The sequence below is a fragment of the Erythranthe guttata genome, chromosome 4 (assembly GCF_056151865.1).
Source record: "Erythranthe guttata isolate IM_541 chromosome 4, IM_541, whole genome shotgun sequence".
Lineage (NCBI taxonomy): Eukaryota > Viridiplantae > Streptophyta > Magnoliopsida > Lamiales > Phrymaceae > Erythranthe > Erythranthe guttata.
The window spans coordinates 13,550,920-13,572,491 of record NC_142536.1 but is presented as its reverse complement, the minus strand read 5'-3'; the positions used below and the strand labels follow the sequence as shown (position 1 = coordinate 13,572,491).

General features: G+C 34.5%; 1 protein-coding gene across 2 annotated transcripts; it reads right to left on the bottom strand.

Annotated features, from left to right (window-relative positions):
* Window positions 1-5,135: 5,135 nt before the first annotated feature.
* LOC105973496 (DNAJ heat shock N-terminal domain-containing protein) lies at window positions 5,136-10,610 on the bottom strand. 2 transcript variants are annotated; one of them, XR_016030862.1, is made up of 4 exons: window positions 9,815-10,610; window positions 5,880-7,332; window positions 5,532-5,840; window positions 5,136-5,433 (listed from the first exon to the last, which is right to left on the bottom strand). XR_016030862.1 is itself a non-coding variant. In XM_012998524.2 (4 exons), the coding sequence occupies exons 1-4, from the start codon at window positions 10,295-10,297 to the stop codon at window positions 5,376-5,378; spliced, it is 1,848 nt and encodes a 615-aa protein (XP_012853978.1). In that variant the 5' UTR covers window positions 10,298-10,610; the 3' UTR covers window positions 5,136-5,375. The 2 variants fall into 2 exon arrangements, 1 of the variants encoding a protein (XP_012853978.1); XM_012998524.2 differs by having other exon boundaries at window positions 5,532-5,590; window positions 6,085-7,332.
* Between the last annotated feature and the right edge of the window lie 10,962 nt (window positions 10,611-21,572).

The following is a 21,572-nucleotide window of genomic DNA, read 5'->3' as shown; positions in this document are numbered from 1 at the left end:
GGGTTTTCTATTTTTCTAGAAAAAACAAATATAAATAAATTAATAATATATAACACATAATATGTTCATGATGTCGATTATTACATTTTGTTTTTTGAGAGAGATTATGGTGAATGAAAAAATTTAATGAATAAGTTAAGTCATTGAAATAAATTTTAGGAGGTGAACCATTTATCATTGTTCCATATTGAGAACTGAAATACTATTCATTACGAGTTTTATGGCTTATAGTGCGACTTTATTTCATTTGTAATTTTTATTAAAAAAATCAAAATCCTCTCAAACCCTCTTCGAACTCTCGCTAGTTAAATGAGCAATTTCGACAACAATTTGAGATAAAAATTACTTCTTTACGTAATTCTAACGTTTTATTGTTGTATATACTTAACAAATTACGTTGATTAGAATAAGTTTATGATTAATCGAAAAAAAAGAAAGAAAAAAAACACACCTTTGTTTCGTGCTACGAAGCATGAAATAGACTTCTTCATTTCGTGCTTCGTAGCATGAATAAAGGAATTCTCAAAATTTTGGTTTATTTTGTGTATATTTACACTAAATTGAAGCATGTGTTTTGTGTAAATTTACACGAAATAGTCCAAAACACATTGTCATTTCGTGTGAAATTACATGAAATTCAAGGTTGCATTTCATGTAATTTCATACGAAATGGAACAACATTTAAAAAAAAAATCATTTTGTGTAGGACTACACGAAATGCATTAAATAAAGATGAAAATCGACAAAAAACGTGTTTTTTTACCTTAAAATCGGAATCGTTTTCGGCGATATTGATAATTGTCGTGTTCCAACTGATATTATCACAAAAAAAATTGACGATTTGCAAAGGTCTGCTACGGTTAACGCCAATAGCAAATATTTTTTTACCACGGTAAATCCTCGTATTTACAAAAATTGATATAGGACGCATTGTGCCATGAGAAATGTAATTTGAGGATGTACTTCACCAGTTTTGTAATATTAGGGTGCAAAGCGCCAATTAGAAATAATTATGGGGTGCAAAATGCAAGTGACCCTTATTACGCGGGTATGTCTTTTTCAATGCCAGAAATATTAATATTCAACGTTTTATTAATAATATTAATGTAACGAAATTGACAATTCATCACAATAAATGATTTTTGACCCACCGTGGGATTGAGACGCTCTCCAACAATGTAAATATGCACCACCAGTGTGTGTGAATATATGATACTGATTTTCCAAAACATGGACCAATATATCTTCTTTAAAAGATTTCATCCACGTCATTGATTGTGACATTTATATCACACGTATGATTTTTTTTTTTTATTTCTTTTGTATATGTTCTTTAGATACTGACTAGGGGTGGAAATTCGGATAAAATGGATCGAAAATGACTTTTTTGAAAGAAAAATATTATTTTTTAACGGAAGTAAAAAATGGGTTCCAAATTCCTTTCCAAAAATTCATTCTGATTTCGGAATGCCTCGGAATCTACGGAATTTTGGTAATTACGTTAGTTTATAATCTCTTGTCCCAAATTCGGATATAAAGAGAATATTCACAATATTTTTCTATCTTTTTTTGAAATTTTGCAGGAAAATACAAGAAAATCCAAAAGAGAGTTCGCCGATACGCATTAAATAAAAACACATGTAGGAACAAAAAATTGAAACATAGATTTTCTTATAAAGAAAAATCCAACATAAATTTTATGTCGGTATAATAACATATGTTATATTATGGAATTACAAAATATATCATAAAATTATATTATATATTTCAAAAAACCGTAAAAATATTCACAACTAAAATCAGATCGAAAATCGGAATTTTCGTAATTTTATATACCATTCCGATTCCAATTCAAATAAATTCGGAAAATTTGGAAATCGGAATCGGAATCGGAACGAAAAATACGGTTCTAAATTCGGATACTTTCGGATCGGAACTGACGGAATTCGAAAATTCCATTCCGATTCCCACCCTAGATACGACCATAGCCTAATTCGTCCTATAAATTGGTTTGGAACCGGTCTATTGACCACTGGACGATTAATCGTAGGCCAATAACCGACCCATGTAATACGGACTGGTTATAGTTGACATATTCTTGAGCTGTAAATCGATGTTTGAACGGACGGTTGTACCCGTGAACTAAAAAACATGTCGTACTGGCCTTTTTATTTAAAAACATGTTTTGACATCAGTTTCAAAAAAAAAAAAAAAAAAAACCCGAAACTGAATGAATTGGCCTGCAACCACCAATTTTCGGGGCTGGTTATGCTTCCATATATTACGCTTCCAAACCGATGGTTCCAAACCGTTAGTCATCAGTTCCGAAGCCGTTCTCCATATATATATATATATATATATATGTGCATATTCTTGCGTACTAGTTTTTTCAACTAAGACTATTTTAAATAGCCGTTAATATAATTTACATAATTTATTACTAATAAACGGGGTTAGTTTCTACACAGGTTGTTTTAAAGCATTAATGGGTTAGGTTAAATAACAACCCACTAAAAATATATATTGACACACACATAAATATTTTGTGTGATTATATTCAGATTAACGGTTAAAATCATCCGATGTAAATCGCATTGTCGACAAGAAGAACGAACTCAAAACAACTCGGATATATTCAAATGTAAGGGCGACATGTCTTATCAGTATGGTTGCAAGAATAATATTAGTATGTTAGGGAAATTGTATATTATTCTTAAAATTTAAACTATTTGACATTAGTCTCTGCTTTACAAATTGCATGTAATAACACACTATCTGCAAAATCATCCTTTGTTTTTAGGGGAAATTGGCTAGACACCCCTTATTCTGGACTTATATAGGTAGACATCCTAGTTGCTAGATGAATATAGGCATAGGTCCTTTATCACATAAAAATAATATAAATAAAATAAAACAATTAGTATATGGACATAAACACCCTCAATTAATAAGAAAACAAATCTCATACACTCTCTCTCTTCAATCTTACGTATCTTTCTTCCTATATAATCTCTCATATTTCTCTTCCTCTCCATCTCGTGTCTCTGGCTTTTTTCTTCTGATTTTTTTTTTCTTTTCGATCAACACTTTTCGATTTTTTTTTCCGATCAACTTCTTTCTTTCTCTATACCCTTTCTCGATTACATCTGTTCGATTTTTATTTTCCTTTGGAATTCGAATTCTTTTGGATTATGTTGTAGGGAAGGAAAAAAAAATTGAAGCTTTACATTATTAGATGATTTTTCGGTGAAAGAGTTAAAAGCGGACAACAAACATAAATCGCTCATTGCTTGCACAAGGTGAGTTTTTTTTTCTCGTTTTGTATTTATCTGTAGTGAGTTTATAATGTTTGTTTGTATTTCTAATTGATTTTGGTTCAATAAATAGCAAACAACAAAATAATGAAACAGCAAAATCAAATTGTTGTTGCAAACTGCAAATTGCAATCGATAACAGTAGATTTTGTTGCAAACTGCAAATTGCAATTTTTGCATTGATAAAATATTTTTTATAATTTTATTGTTATTTTTTGCATTTTTATGATATGTATGATATTTTTGTTCTGTATTTTTATTTTTATTATTTGCATTTAGATATTGCATATCATATTTTCATTTTATTGTTTGTAATTAGATGATGCTGATTTTTTTACTTGTTCGATTTATTGTTTGTATTTGGTGAATTCATAGGTAGTTTGTTGTTTTAAATTCAATAATGCAAGTTTTAATTATTAGTTTGCTATTTGCATTTTACAGAGACAAAAGCGGGCGGTTGCGGCAGTGGCGCGACGTTCGTAGCGGTGGTGCGTTTTTTACAACCTGAGTAGTTACCGAACAACAAACAATTTCTAAACAACAAACGACACGAATGCAAATTGGGAAACAACAAATCGAACGAAGGAAAAGGGAATGAAGGCAAACTGCAAACGACCTTGTAAATTGCAAACGCTCAGACACCCAAACCTATGGAAGGCTTCAAAATTTGTGGAGATTTTGGTTTTGAAAAAACAGGGAAGAATCGATATCAAGAGATTTGCAGTCCTAATTTTCGGATTTGCAGTATAATATAGGGAGAAAAATAGGGGATTTGATTTTGAGGATTTATTTTACCATATATTGATAGGGGTATTTTTGACAAAATACAAATAATAAAATCTGCTGGAAATTAGAGTTTATTAGATGGATTTTAACACATAAAATCTCTTAGAGGAGGACCTATAGCAAATTGCCCCTTGTTTTTATCTCTTAGGTGGTGTTTGCAAATGCTTTTTGAAAGTGATTATGCGGTTTTTTTTGCTTATAATCTGTTTTCAGGTGTTTGCAAAATCAACTTTTTTTTTGCTTCTCTTAAAATAATCTGCTTTAAGCATGTTTTTTAAAAGCACCATTGACCCTGCTTTTTCTATTTAAGTTCATTTTCTGGAATATTTGCAAACACCCCAACTTTTGAAAATAAGCACTTAAAACTAACTTAAATCACAATCACTCACTTCTGCTTTTAAATAATCATTTGCAAACACCACCTAAGGTGGTGTTCCTAAAGCCATTCTTTTAACAATATCCATATACTTATTAGTTCTGATTAAGTTGATTTTCCAGCATATTTACAATCACCCATAATTTTTAGAAATAATCAAATAATATCCACTTAACTCACAATCACTAACTTCCGCAAGTTTTTACAAACACCATGTGAATAAAAAAAAACTGACGACAACAAGCTTAAACATGGATACTGCAATCAAAGTTAAAATGTCAACCTTTCGAAAATTAATTAAACCAAAATTGACTTATAAATTTTCAATTTTCAATCCGATTTTAATTTTTTTAAATAAATTTTCAATCTCTTTTATCTAAGTCACATTTATAATATCAATATAATTATAGGCTTTAAATTACACATGAGTAAAAATGTTTTTGAAACAAGTATTTTATTTCCAATTTCCGAAAAATTGATTTTCAATTTTTCCAATTTTTTCCTTTTTTCTTTTTTTTCTTTTTTTCTTTTTTGGAAATGAATTGGAATTATTGGCAATCACAAGTAAATAAAAATAAAAATAGATGTAACAACAGATGTCATGTAACAAGGGGGACTACATTTTTTAATTGCAGATAACCCCAGCTTACAATGAATCATCAGAAGTATATACTGTATTTTTCTATCAAGTCCAGTTCAATATTCTTCACCTACTTAGGAGGACTTCTTCCAGAACCTAAATTACGAAAAATAGGCTCATATACATCCACGTATTACGGAGCTTTTCCAATTAAATTTAAAAATAAAAACGGAATTAGAAGCTCTTAGCAAAACTTTTAGCGCATACGCAGTTACGGGACATACAAAAAATCTTCAAGCTTTGTTACTCAAATAAACCATCATCGAGATTTTAGTGAAGCGTGACCGGTTTCTCCCAAATGTCTATGCAATTTATTCCTGTTACAATGATGGTAAGAATTTTAGGGACTGGAAAACATTGAATTTTGACAAGTTGAACAAATAATTATCCACGCATAGTACAAAAGAAGATATACCTTGTTTCAAATTCTTCGCCACACGTTTCACATGCATTGTCAGGGTTATTTACTGCAGCCTAAAAACATAAACGAAACTCGGAGGTGAGACATTTTTGGGGGCGGAAGTTGGTGAGGCTAGAAATAAGGGTACTGCATAAAGATTTTTATTTTGTTTACAAAAAAAATAAATATAAAACTAAGTTGACTAACCAAAGTCCGATATCTAAAGAAAAAGAATCAAGTCGAGCATGTGTGTTAGTTCAAGCTTGATTTGATTACAAATCGAGTTGAGCTCGAACGAGGTTTAATCAAGCTTAACACAAATCACTCCATTAGTTTGATCTTTCATACATATGCACAAATCACTCCATTAGTTTGATCTTTCATACATATTAAATCATTTCTTTTTTATAATCGAGATCAAGCCAATCTTCATATCTTACTAAACAAAAGGGACCTTACCCACTCGTTTATTTATTAAATTTATTAGCATATGCAAAACAGCAAGAAATTGAAAAATGATCTTAAAATTTTATGTAGATTAACTGAGTTAGTTATAAGGACAGAGTACCTTTTGTTTTCTTCCTTTCGGTGCAGCCTTCAATTTAGAAGCATTTTCCTTCTTTTTGGCATTTTTCTTGTTAACAGCTTGCTGTGGATTCTTATGGTGCATTTTTGTTGCATCGGATTCATCGACTTTCCTCTTAGACTCCGACTCTGGTAAACAATTAGAACCCGACTCCCCAGCATCATTATCTCCCTCATCAAGTTCCTTAGCCTCACCATTTTCCTCTGCCACATAATCTTTCACTGTTTCTGCCTCCTTCGCCACATCAGCTTTCACTGTTTCTGCCTCATCCGCCACATCAGCTTCTGCCTCTTCTTGTCTTTTAGCCCTTCGCCTCCTTCCCCCTTTGTTTCTCCGTGAACCCTTCGTGTCATTGTACTCCATAAACTCCAATTCATCACTATCATCTTCCGCTTGAATTTTCTCAACTGGTGCCTTTGGCTGATTACGCACTTTCTTCTTACCCTTATGCCCAGACAACATAGCTTCAAGCACACTTGTCTCATCATCATCTTCATTATCCACGTCAGCAAAGTCTTTTGCCTCCGTGGGTCCCGTTTTTCCATCATCACTATCATCATCTTCTTGCTTACCGAAACTGTTTTCAAATTGCTCCTGTAACTCATTTACACCATTTTCATCTGCTGACAAGTAGTGAACCCCGTTTTCATCCACCTCCGTTTCTTCATCTACCGCTCTTTCATTCTCTCCTCCTGCAGCTTCATATTCTTTATCCTCCTCGCTAAATGCTTCCCTCAGTTCTGCCACCTTCTCTTTGTGCTTCTTAGACTGCTCGTGGTTCCTCCACTGTTTGTCGCTCTTGAACTTCTTGCTACAGACCACACAATATAACTCGTCTTTCTTTTCCTCCACTACATCCTCATCCTCGTAGTCATCCTCAAACTCCTCTACTTTCGCCCATTCGGGCTCCTCGTAACTTTGTGCTTTTTCAGCTTTCAGTCTCTCCAGCTCTTTTTTCCTCTGTTTCTCCTCCTCTTTCTTCTTTTCCATCTCCTCGTTCCTCTTTATTTGCATATCAATTACTCGTTTATCTCTCTTCTTCACAAACTCCGCCAGTCCCCTCACTGTATCGTTATACTCTCTCTTAGCCTTTTTCCTCAACTTCTTGTTCTCATCCTCCATTAGCCTCCTCGACTTTCTGTTGGGGCCCGCCATAACATCATACTGGTCTGCCCAGAAGAAGTCCAGTACCGACACAAACCCTAACCAGTAGTTATAGAATGCTGTGACCTGCATAAGAAGAAAGAATATTACAGTTAAAGTCAAGCAGGTATTTATACATGCATTTTGCCAAAGAACAAAGTAACACTTCCATTTTGTAGTAGTAAAATGATAGTGCGGTTTTGGGGGTAACTTGCTAAAAGTTGATCCTATAAAGTAGAAACCGATATACGCGATACAAAAAAGGAGACAAGGAAAACAACATACAAAAAACAGATCTTGAACATTCTACACCAAAATAAACATATATCCTCCTTGCCTTGCAGCTTGAAATGAATGAAACACAAGAAAATATTCTCAGAATAAATTGGTGCACAATGAGAGTTAATAACTAAATTAAAATTAAGCAAACAACACAACTAAGTTTTAGTTATTTAAATGAAACAAAAAAAAATATGTTTCAATAACTACATACGGTGTTGTTTAGTTCATTCGAACCCCAGGGCGCCACAAAACCATATAAGGCAGTAAGATAATGTTTGATTACAGATCACAATTTATACAGCAGTTTGACAAACAGTTTGGTGCAGTGCCATTCAATCGATTTTTCAAATTCCATGATCAACCCTAACATAGAGAACGAGATTATAGATGTAGTTGATACAGAAATGTAAACTAAACTAATAAGAGCTTCAAATAATAGATATTAGCCACTCTGGTGCAGCTTATGTTATTTATATAGCACGATACTAGGTCTCCAATAAAGCTTTCCATTGTTCTACATGTTCAGAATCAACAGATTCCATTTTTTCTTTGAAAACTCAATAGTCCAGGTCCCGAGTCAGCGTCCACCCAATGCTAAAAGAATTTAGGAAGCCATACATTACCCACACAATCTGAAACGATCTGCTTTAATCAACTACCACTCAGTGCCGTGCAAAACTCTTAATTTAGATGGAGTCTATTCAAATCCAAACCTGGCTTCCAAGAATATCTATAAATTTACTCCAATTGTTCCGCCTAAAATCAAGATTTTATCTGATTATATTCTTGAGAGCCCCATAAATAGAACTCGTCTAATGTGATAACTGTTAATGGTACATAAGACCTCATAACATCATAATGAAGACCACCTCATATATGAACATTCATCGGCATTTTATTACTAATTTATTTTTCACTGATGTGAAGGGATCTTTACTTTTCTGTTGTGTTTGGACTTGTTTGTTAATTTCCACTTTTGACTTGTTCTAAGATGATTGTGACTCTTCTTTCTTTTACCTTTTAAATCTCCATCCTTCGCTGAAACTGTTACAAAACCTAAAAGCTATTAGTTACGTAAACGTTCACACTAAACAGTCAGTGAACAGTTCCTAGAACTTCCAATTATTTAAAATTCCTTTTCGAATAGGTTTTTTTTCTAGTTTCAACAATTTTGATAATCTTTCAGGCATTGTTTTAAGTGATGATTCATCAAAAACAACGATACAAAGAGGAGTAATATGAGAAAAGTTAGAACCTACTTTTGGTGTTAACAACATCCACTTAAGATGTTGCAAGCAATAGAGCCGTGGATTAGGTTGCGTCCTTCAATAGATACATACATAATACTCACACAAGACATGGTTAAGGAGGTATTGCAATAAAGTATTTGATTTGATCTAAATCCTTAAAAAATCTTTAGGGTAACTCCAACTCCATAGACACGATTCCATTCTATGTACCCACAGAAATTCCGTTATTCAGTCTTATTAGAGATCAACGTCTTCCTAACATCACACTTGATGAGGAGGCAACTTTCCGATACCCTTCTCAAAATTGTGCTACAAACCTCCAAACATTAAATCTCTTTCATGAGCCAATCACAAATGAGATAACTCCAAGTGTGACCAAGTTATTGACTTATGCAATCCATCGGATAATAAAGAATTTATCCTTCACGCTAATCCCGGGGAAAGTTTTCATATCACTGAATAGAAGTATTGTACTTCCGTTTATCACCCTTCTGTATCTTCTTATTCCTATACTGTACAGTTTACACAATACTGAATAAAACCATGGTATAAGTACGGTCAATATTAAACATCACCGCATATCTTTCTCATTTTCCTGTTCATCCTTTTCATTTCTGAAACAAGAAACTTATCTCCTCCACCTTCAGAAACTTGTGAAAATAACATGTAACCATTTCTATGTAACTGAAATCGACTTATCACCAAATAACTTAAGCCAAGTAATATTTAACAAATTCATCCCTATTAATCACATAACACTGGCATCATAATTAATGGTTAGCTAAGTTACATAGAAATGGTTACTCAGCTCGGCTCCTAAGTATATCGGTTAGGTAGCAAATGCCAGCATAACTTAATTCCCAGCCAAAATGGCTGATTTTTTTTTTTTTTAAAACATCATCAGAAAAAGCAACAACAAATTATGCACATCCAAATCGATAGCGTGCATATATTGGCAGTTTCAATTTTAGCTCTCCACAATTAACCAAAATTTTCAGCAAAGAAAAAAAAAGACAAATTGGCAGCGGAAATTTTACCTGAGCGTAAGGACTCTCCAAATTGCCCAACACAGGAGCTTCTTTCGGCAACGGCAACCCTAATTTCTTCGAAAAACTCAATTCATTCTGATAAATCTTATCGAAAAAATCTCCATAAACCTTATAAAACCCCCGCCCGGAGTCCGAATACCCAGAATAAACCGAATTCGAGTAGAACGAAAATACGTCCGGCACGAAACTGGACGAACCGGTGGCAGCGGAAGTGGAGGTGGAGGAAAACAGGATTTGGTTCCGGTGAGAGTCATACCACGCACGCTCCTTCGGGTCGGAGAGGACCTCGTACGCGTTGACAAGCTCCTGAAAAAGGGCGGTGGCTTCGGCTTCAGGGACGCCGCTTTGGACGAGCTTGTCGGGGTGGCGCTGGAGGGCCATCCGCTTGTACGCCGACCGGATTTCGTCGGGTGTGCATTCGCGGCCGACGCCGAGGACTTCGTACAGGCATCGCTTCTCGGCGGATGCCATTTTGTTAAGGGGATGGATGATTTAATTTGTACTGTTGGGGTTTCTTTGGTTTTTAAATGGTTTTTGAGAAAATAGATTTGATGTTTATGCAAATATTGTGTATGTATACGTTAGGTCTGCGATTTTATTTCCACCATTTGCTTTTATTTTCTTTATAGGGAATTTTTAGAATTTTTTTATAAATGATGTCATGATTTGCAAATCGATCCTTTACTTTTTGGTTATTTCTATGCTACACCCAATGAAGTAACATTGGGTGGATTTTTACGGTTAGATCTACACATATTAATGAGCATGTATGTGTGTGTTTGTGTGTTTATGAATGGTAAAGATTCTACCCGATGTAGCATTGTGTAATTACTTTTGCAGGCTATGCTTGGATAGCGAAAAAACGACTAGTGAAAAGGTAAAAATGTTAATGAAAATATTTTCCCTGTTTGATTGAGGGGCAAAACACTAGGACTATGTTTGGTTGGATTTTGAAATGTGGAAAATGAATATGCAAAAGTAAGTGAAAATGAAGAATTTGCAAATCTCTCGTATGTTTAGTATCTAAAACAAACGGTGATGGAATTGATTTTCAGAAATGACTTTCCTTCAGTTTTGTTTGGAAGGTTTAAGAAAAATGATGAAATGAAAATGAAAATAAATTACCGAGCAACTTTTTCAGCCTTAGAGAAAATTAAACCAATTTGAATTCTCCCATATACCAAATTTAAAAAAAATAAAAATAAATAGATAAATAAATAAATAAATTCATTTTCCTTTGTGTTACGTTGTGTATACGTATCTTTTCTGTCTACTTTCGGTTTTTCCGCTTCAATGCCAAATCCAATTCCACAAAACATATTTCAATCTTCACAATTCACAACTTTCACCTCTGAAAGACTATCGCAAACCCTTCTAAAATATATCCTTGTGTAATGGGTTTTTCTCAATCTGTCGGCACTTCACGGCAGTGCCACGCTGCCACCCACTGCTGTAAAACCATCAATAACCCATCGGTGGCTCCAGCAATGCCGAGCAACTAATCTTTAGGAAGTCCAAAGCTTGTGTACAAATCTAAAAGCAATCTCAAATAGAGATCTTTCAATGTTCGCAAATTCAGCGGTGATATTTGTGGATTTACATTCTATTAAAGTAAATGATTGATCCGGGCCCAATTATCCTAGAAGACCCATTAAGTACAAGCCCAGCCCGCAACAATGAACCCACATAATTCAAAGACCAAGCTCAATGAGACAGCAATTAGCCCCATCACTTTTCCCCCGTGGGATGAGTGGCTGACAGATGGAACTAACTTTACGGCTGAAATGACAATAATGACAGAAAGGCTTGCAGTAACAGAGTCCGAAAAACCACCCATAGGAGACTCGAGAACGATGCAAGCTTAGCAGCCAGCTCTCCCTATATAAGCTCTCTCCCTATATAAGCTCTATCTCTCTATCTCTTTGAAACTGAACTGACCTCTTACACAACTAAGACAGCTGGCGACTCAAGACTGAAGCCCGCCACTGACAGACCAGAAAATCCGGGGGGTCACATCACTCCCACGTGAGGGCATGCAAGAAAGTGAGAAAGACACATTCTCAATAATACAACACTCTCATATATCCTTTCAGTACACATTTCTTTTCTCCACAAGTATTCCAATTAACTTGATTGTCGGAGTGCTAACGCCGGGAGACTCCTCCCGGGACTCCTTTTTTGTAGGTTCTCTAGACTTGGCTTGAGCTTTCTGGTTGGGCTTCTCTACCGCCCTTTATCTATTATACCCTCTTATTGATCATTCTGGCCTCATCAACTAGCGTTGTTTGCGGGAACCGTACCCTAAGCTTTGCACGTTGAGCTTACTCTAGAATGGTCGACAGGGTCCCAGCCGAAAACCTAGAAGCACGAATGAGAGAAACCATGGATCCGTGGGCACATGTTTGCATATTCAAGAGCACGACCAACCTGCATGGCTTCTTGGACGACGTAAGATGTTCGGCATTCGCGACCACCTTGGCAGGATCTGCTCAGTTGTGGTATAATCAACTGCCCGACGGGATAATCCGTGTCTTTGAAGAGTTCAGTTCGATGCTCCTAAATCATTTCGTCAGCTCGAAGAAACAAAAGAAATCAGCTCTCACCATGTTCACAGTCCAGCATGAGCGAGACGAGCACCGGAGAAATTACGTCCAAAGGTTCACAAATGCCACCTTGAAAGTCCCGAGCCTCTCGCAATATATCCTAACCAAACGCCCTGATCCAGGCGTTGAAGGATAGGGAATGTTCAAGTCGCTCGCCAATAAGCCCCAAATCACATATGACGAACTTTTAAAGAGGGCATTGAAGGATAGGGAATTGTTCAAGTCGCTCGCCAATAAGCCCCATATCACATATGACGAACTCTTAAAGAGGGCAGAGATGTACATAAATATGGAGGAAGCCAGAAGCATGAAAGATGCTGAACAAGTCGAAAAAAACCCAGAAGGACGGGAGCACGTCCCTTACCACCTAGACCAGCGGAGGCCACCCATGGCCGGAGAGCCCCTGGGACCCTGAATAGGAAACTAGACCCGTCCGTGTTTCCACCACTATACCGCCCTGAGTAGCTCCCAAACATGAATACTGCGGGATATAGAAAATGATCCCGATATCAAATGGACATCTACGCGGGCAAAGAGGGCCCATAAGAGTCCAAGCACTGGTGGGCATTGTCATTTGCACAACGAGTACGTGCATAATACGGACGGCTGTCAACATTTGAAGGACGTAAACGGGTAATAAAAAGAATTATAAATGCGGGGAACAAAAAATTCTAGGGTGCATTATGTGTCTTCCTAGTCTTCGACACAAGAAAGGGGTGTAGCAAATTCCTTTTCTTGTGTCGAAAGAGTAATGATTTGTGATCCTGTTCGCAAAAAATTCCTAGTCTTAGTTTCGGTTTTACAGGACGAGCTAGAGAGACTGGCTATGAGCGACATGTTACGACTCTTCATGAAAAGAGACAGAGGCGGGCTAAAGAGAGAAGACGAGATCGATGCCCCACATGAGGAAAAGATGTGGAAGGGGCACACACTGATGATCATGGGTGGGCACACATGAGGGGACTCCCACCGAAAGAGAAAGGCATACACTAGGTTAGCAGCAGGGAAGGCTCCAAGGGCAGTGCAGGTGTGTATGGCACAAGCGAGCTCTCCGTCAATCTGGTTCCGTGAAAAGGATGGCCGAGGAGTTAGACATCCCATAATGACGCGCTCGTCATCCTGGTGTACATCGTGGGGTATGATATGTCTCGAGTCATTCTAGATACAAGATGCTATGCCGATATCATATACGCCGACTGTTTAAAGAAAATGAAGCTCGGGGTAAGATCCACTCCCATTGAAACCCCCATCTACGGTTTTACGGGATAAACAATAGAAGCCATTGTAAAATTTCAGCGTCCCTCCCCGTCCCTAGTCTCTTTGAGACTGGTTTCAGATTTGTACATAAGCTTTGGGATTTTAAAATTAGTTGCTCGGCACTGCGGTGGGAGCCATCGATGGGTTATTGGTGGTTTTACGACGGTGGATGTCGTGACATTGCCGACGAAGTGCCTATGGGTTAAATATTGCACTAGAATATGTTTCAGAGGGGTTTGCGATTGTCTATTATGGGTGAAAGTTGTGAATTGTGATGATTAAATATGTTTTGTGGAATTCGATTTGGCATTGGGAAGAAAAATCGGAAGTAGACATATAAGATAAGTATGCAGCACAAAGGAAAATGAGGTTTTTCGTTTTTTTTTTTTGAATTCGGTAAATGAGAGAATTCGAATTGGTTTAATCATCTATAAGGCTGAAAAAGTTGCTCGATAATTTATTACGGTTTTTGTTTCAATATTTTCTTATACTGTCCAAACAAAACTGAAGAAAGTCATTTTCCAAAAAGTCAATTAAATCACATGTTATTTTAGAAACGAAACATAAGAGAGATTTTCAAATTCTTTATTTTCATTTGCTTTTGCATTTTAATTTTCCTCATTTTAAAATCCACAAACCAAATAAAGCCTTAATGTTTCAAATCAAATGCCAAGGAGTAAATTAAAAATTGTGGGTATCAAATAAGTGTTATAAATTACTTATTGCAACGTTGTTTAAGGAAAAAAAACAAACGGGACATTTCATTCAAGATTTATTAGATGATGCAATGCTCAAAACCACATCAAGTAATTCATGAAGAGAGCTTGGTTCTCTCATGTAAACAACTATTTTGTGGCTGCCATGTTACCATTTTGCCGAACGTGTTGCGTATTAATATGACTTCTATCAGGACTTTCTATATAGTGACTGTGATCGGGCGAATGTAGTCATTCTATTCTTTCAGTAGAACGATCAAGTGCGACATAAAATAGAGCAAGGCATCCACATCACGTGTCTTCTTTTGGTTTACGCACTCGATCATATTGCTTGATGCACGTGGTATGATACCCTGATCGAGAGCACACCTGAAGCCTATTCGTAATGATTCTAAACTCATTGGTTTTTGCTTTTCATTGAGTTTTGCGAACGTCATCCAAATAATTTATTGTATGTAAAATAACATTGATCTGCATCATTTATATCAGTATAAATGTTGATTTGAAGAGCAACATTGGTTTCATCATCCAAATCTTCATCATCAGGTGTTGTGACACTTTGAGCAACATATGTTTGCAGTGCATTACTCACAGACTTCCATTTTATGTTTCTTTTCCTCCTCATCATTCATCTCACTAGACTTGACTCCCCATTAATTCATCAAGACTTATGGTCGATGGTCAGACAATTCTTCAATTGCAGTGACCTTCATTTCGAACCGTTCTGGGAATGTTCTCAATACTTTGTTGACTAGTGTTTCATTACTCAACAGACCTCCAAGAGCTTGAAACTCATTTGCCAAATCAACGATCTTCTCATTGTATTGAGAAATAGTTTAATTCTCGTCTATTCTCAAACGTTCAAAGTGGAAAGACATCGGTCTCATCGCCTAAAGACTAGCGCCACCCATGTTCTTTACCTCTTCCAGCGGCAATTTTGACTAAGTTTTCTTTCTTTCTCATTTTTCTTCTTCTTTCTCCACCATCTTAGTCAGATCCGTAATTGATTTCTAAAAAACCGATTTTTAGCCGGTTTCCGGGTTAACGGTTCGACCGGCCAAAACACCGGGTTTTACCATTTAAGCCGGTTTTTTGCATTTTTCGATTTTATAATGTTAACCGGACCGGACAAGGCAGCGGTTCGCGGTTGATCCGGTCGAACCGGCCGGTCCGGTCCTGGTTTCAAAACATTGATTTTGATATCATAATTACTTTTACCTGTAAAATATTTAGCTGTTAAAAATCGGAAGTACCCGGTGGTTTAGATTGAGGAAGAAATGAAGCAGCAGCCGACGGAAGGAAAAAGAGAAAAAAAAAAAAAAAAAAAAAAAGAGGTTGGTGTTTGGGGTAGGGGGGTGGGTGAATTATGTTTCAATTTGAAGGGATGACTCTTTTTTTTTCTTTTGGGATTAGTGAAATACAGAAATACAAAAAAGAAAAATTTAAAAGTAAGTATACAGAAAAATTATTGATATATATTAATATAAATAAAATTATTTACTATGTTGTAAATGGTTAATAAATTGATTTATAATAGTAATTGTACACGTGCGATGCACAAACATTTGATGTATCGTATGATGGAAATTTTGTTATAATCATTCATTAATAATTCATCATTGGAACATAGTAACCTAAGTATACTTACTACACCAAACAATAAATAAAAAATAAGCAAATAACTTTACTGTTGAATAATTTTTCAAATGTATTGAATCAGCTAGTACCAGTAGATTGAAAAATTAAACCAAAAATAAAATCATCAAGTATGTCTTTCATGTTGAGCTTAAACGTAATTAGATTTATGAACTTAGTTACCATAATCAAAACTAAACTATCGACAACATATCATCGGAAAAGGCCATCTCTACATCTTGCATCGTAACTAAGCCTTTCTTCACTACCTCGTTGCCGTCTTGTTTTTACACAATCAGTTAAGAAAAATAATGCAATTTTGCGAGGCGTAGAGTGTTCGTACAACTGCATATAATGATATACATAGTAATACGCCTAGATACTTAATAACCACAATCAAGAGACATAATAGTTCTTACTAAACTTATGATTAAAATCACAGCACAAATAAATGGAAATACTAAAGCACATACATTATGTTCACCTCACATAAAGCCAAGATAGCAAGTTTTTTATCTAATTGCAAAGAAACTGGATATTAACAACAATAAAGTTAAAGACTATTATACTTTGCTTGATAATAACAGTGGATTTCCATGATAGGGTCGTCAACAACTGATTTCCTATTTGTCACTGTAAATAGAAAGCAATACATTTATTTGATCCTACTACTCTACTAAAGATGAACAAAAACGGAGGATATCATCAATATCGGGAAAATAACAAACATGTTACTTAATTTAAAGGCAAAACAGACTATTCATATAGTCCAACTTTTTATTCAAACACCATTAATAAATATTTTAATTACAAAAGATATAAGTTTTATATGTTTTGAAAAAAAACGCTACTACTGATCATGACTCTCAGTTACAGGCTAATTTGAAGTCATAAATTCAAATTTCAACAACATAGTTAGTGATTATTAATTTGAATTAATAAATAAGCGAGAAAATAAAAATCTAAACTGCAACTTAACTATAGATAAACTTGACTATCGATCTATATACCTCAAAATATTGAGCAATTAGTAAATACTCACTGTAAATTTTGAAATATTTTTTTGTAAACAACATTAGTTGTAATATTTGAAGTATGTCCTTCTTTGTCGGTTATAAGTATTTTCAAACCACTGCGATTGGTAACCCTTGAAACAACAATGTATAGTTGGTCATGTGAAAAAACGGGTTTCGGAAGATAAACACCAACATGTTGGAGAGATTGTCCCTGACTTTTGTTTATAGTCATATCGAAGGAAAGGCAGACGTTGAAAGTGAAAAGGAATTCTCTTATCCGATGGTGTTAACGCCAATCTTGGAATTAAAACCTTATGTCCAATGTTAATACCTGAGATAATTTGGGCTTCCAAAACATGATTTTGCAATCGATTAATTGAGAGTCTTGTGCCATAGAACAATCCTGATGACTGATCCATATTTCTCAACAATATTACTGGAACACTTTCTTCAGTTTCAATTTATGGTTCGGTATACCTGACGATGTAAGAGAATTCAAAAATTCCGGTGTATGAACGTCATTTTGTTTAGTACGAATACTGTTATTGGCTGTACATGGGCTATCAAAACTCAAATAGGTTTTCTCTTTATCTGGAACCAAAGATAGCATGTAATCGTTTACAATATCAACGATCTCATTTGTCGGTGCCAGTATCGCTCTTTCTTCGAAATAATTCTGATCGTTCAATTTGGTAAAAAATGATGGATAAATTTCTTCTACTATAAAAGCCGACGGGTTACTTGACGACTTTATTAGTAGATCATCAGGAATTTCAATGTCTACGACACCATCCTTAGGATCACCATTAGATCGCCGCCTATGCTCAATACCCAATCAGAGAAGCTCTTTATTTCTTCATAATTCGAATTTCCTTAACGAAGCCTCATATTTATAGTTAAGGTTAAAACCTCACAGTTACTCCATAAATATGAGGAATTCAGAGCGGCTGATACAACTTGTTGTCTTGATCATTTTGTATAACATGTAGTATTTGTCTAAAATCACCGCCCACAACAACTGCTTCCCCCCGAAAGGTCTGTATTCTCTTTGTGGATCGATGACCCTTAATATAACCTTTAAAGATCTATCTACAGCCTCAAAACAATGTTTGTGCATCATTGGAGCTTCATCCCAAATAACGAGTTTCTATTTGGTTATTAACTCTGATAACGGGGTCCCAGCTGCAATGTTGCAAGTAGAATCTTCATTAAGGTTAAATGGGATCGCAAACCTCGAGTGTGTTGTTCTTCCACCAGAAATGAGTAAGGCTGCTATCCCGCTCGAAGCAACAGTCAACACAATTTCACCTTTTGATCTTAGAGCTGCTGAAAGTGTTCTCCAAACAAATGTCTTACCAGTACCACCATATCCATAAATAAAAAAAAAAAAAAAAAAAAAACCCTCTTGTTTGTTATGGATCCTACTCATTATTTTTGTCATAGTATTTGTTATTCAATAAGACATGTTAATAATCTAGAATGCTCAGCAGCTAACACAACTCTGTCATAATTAAGCTCATCAAAGATAAGTCTATTTTGCAGTGTTCTAAAAATCGGTCGAGGCGGCCGATTAATCGATCTCCGAGGCGGAGACGGTCCCAAACCTTTACGATTTTGGTGTAAAGGTTTGAAAAATCAGTTTTTTGCCTGTGAGGCGATTTTAGGCGGTCAAACCTTTAAGTTGGGTCAAACTCGGTGGCGAAAATCGGTCAAAAATCGGTTTTTTTTTTTTTTTTTTTTTTTTTTTTTTTTTTATAATTCAAAACCAAAGTTGGGATTTTAATTAAAAAATATGATTTTATGCTTTATTTTGTTTATGTTAACTGTTATTGTTAAAGAACTAAAATAATTGTAATTTTAAGATTTTATTTCCTAATGTTTTCGTAATTTTCCGGCAAAATGCAAGAATCCAAAACAAAGATCAATAAGATGAAATGTAAACACTTGTAAAAACAACATAATTAGTTTATGAAAGCAAACATAGTTCTTGGAAAATAACTATGTTATATATATATATATATATATATATATATATATATATATATATATATATATATATATATATATATATATATATATATATATTATACATTATATATTTCGGAAATAAAATCGAATCAGAAATCGGAAATCGAAATTTCCAATAATTTTATATGTAATTCCAATTCCATTCCACAAAATAATCGGAAAAATAGGAAAACGGAATATCGGAAAATGGAATGAAAAAACGGGTTCCAAATTCGGGTATTTTCGCATCGGAATTGGCGGAATTCGGATATTCCGTTCCAATTTCCACCCCTAGGATACATGATGGATATATAACTATGTTTAAATATCTTTTTATATATGTTTGGAGTATTTATAAATAATATCTATAAATATATTATATTAAATTTTAAAAACCGATTTATTTCCGATTTATCATCGATTAATTACCGCCGCACCAATTAATCGTGAGTCGGCATCTGCCGCCTCCGATCCGATTACCGCTTTTTACAACCTTGCTATTTTGTACCTGTGTCAGCAGAGACATATATGGGGAAGGCATTGTTGGAAATTAGCCAAAATCCTATTATTTCTCTCCTCAAAATATTCTCTATCTCTGCTAGAGAAAAATTTTGCAACTCGTCATCGGTATAAATTAATGGAACACATAATTTAACAAAATGAAATTACCTATAAGCCATGTTTCATCCCCGTCATTTGTGATATCACGGAAATCCGTAAACTTAAAATTGACAACATGAATATTTTCAGCAAGGAAATTAGTTACTCGAGTAGTGCTAATAAGCACAATCTTGTGAGTATGGCGAGTTCATCTGAACTTTGGATCACTTTGAGCCACCATGAAACTTTGGAATATGTAGGTATTACCTTAATTCACAATAAGTTAAAACTTTTTCAATACCATATCGATACTGATCATTTCATTTGGATTGCTTTTGCTAGGAACTTTTCACAGACGCATGACCCGAAGCACCACTTTCCAGTCAAATCGACACGGCTTAAGATCAATGAGGTTGGTCGTTGTTTGTGCCATTTTGATCATTTTTTGCGCCATTCTATATGAAATCGAACAATATAATAAGCATGTAAAGAATTTGTTGAAATAAATCTTGGCAAAATACTATAACATAACAATATCATTTATGATGGAAAAAGATGCAAACTAATTACCACACAATGAATAGGAAGAAGAAAAAAATAAGACAAAAATTCTAAAGTCGGGTTACCAAAAGACAAAGCCGTGTATAGGATGAGTAAATAAAATTCAAATACTGCAAACATGTTGTAAAACGATGTCAAAAAATTCGCCATTGATGAAAATCAGATTTATTTATCTTTTTTTTTAGAGAGAGAGTGAGAAGAAATCTCAGCGAACAAAATCAAAAACGGAAAAATTGAAAAACCCAAATCAAACTCCAGTAAACTACCTTTAAGCAATCCAACTCAAACACATGAGAAAAATACAAATGCAAATAACATGTACAGAGCGAGTGAAAAAACGGTGAAAGGGGGAGTCCTTACGGTGTCTTCCGGTTTCACTTTTTGCAAAATAGCTAAATATGAATGGGTGGAGAAGTTGAGAGGTGGGATATAAATAAGAAGAGAAAACACAAACGTGTTGGACGTCTGTTGGGAATCCAGACTCCATCTTTGGGAGAAGATTTTAATATTTAGGAGATTTAATTAGTTGTGCATTAAAGATTTTAAGGTTGAAAATTATGAGTGATCGAAAATAAAAAACAAAATTACAAATAATATGCAGGAGATAAAAACGAAAACAAAAATACAAATAATATGCAGGAGATAAAATTTTGATAAAAATATTTAGGAGATTTAATTAGTTGTGCATTAGAGATTCTACGAAAAAAAATACAAATAATATGCTCGAGATAAAAATGTGATAAAAACATTTAGGAGATTTAATTAGTTGTGCATTAGAAATAAATTTAGGAGATCGAAAAAAAAAAAAAATTACAAATAATATGCTGGAAATAAAATAATATTAAAAATGTGATAAAAATCAGGAAAAAATATTTGAGATCGAATATAAATAAAAAAAATTACAAATAAAATTACAAATAATATGCATGAGATAAAAACGAAAATAAATAAATAAAAAAACTACAAATAATATGCAGGAGATAAAAATGTGATAAAAATCGGAAAAAAAATGGAGATTTTATGGGTGAAAATTAGGAGTGATCGAAAATAAATAAATAAAATACAAATAATATGGAGGAGATAAAAATGTGATAAAAATCGGGATTTTTTTTTTGAAAATTTACAAAAAACAAAAAATTACAAATACATCAGTAGGGTATTTTAGAATTGTCTAGCGTTTTTTTTTTCTTTTATAAATATGGCATTATTGTTTCTTAGGTTACCCTAATATTTCTTTCTTTTATGTATACGATTGAATAGAAGTTAAATGATGACAAAAATAATCAAATACATTTTTAAAAGATATAATATATTATAATTATTCACAAATAATTAAATATAGAAAATATTA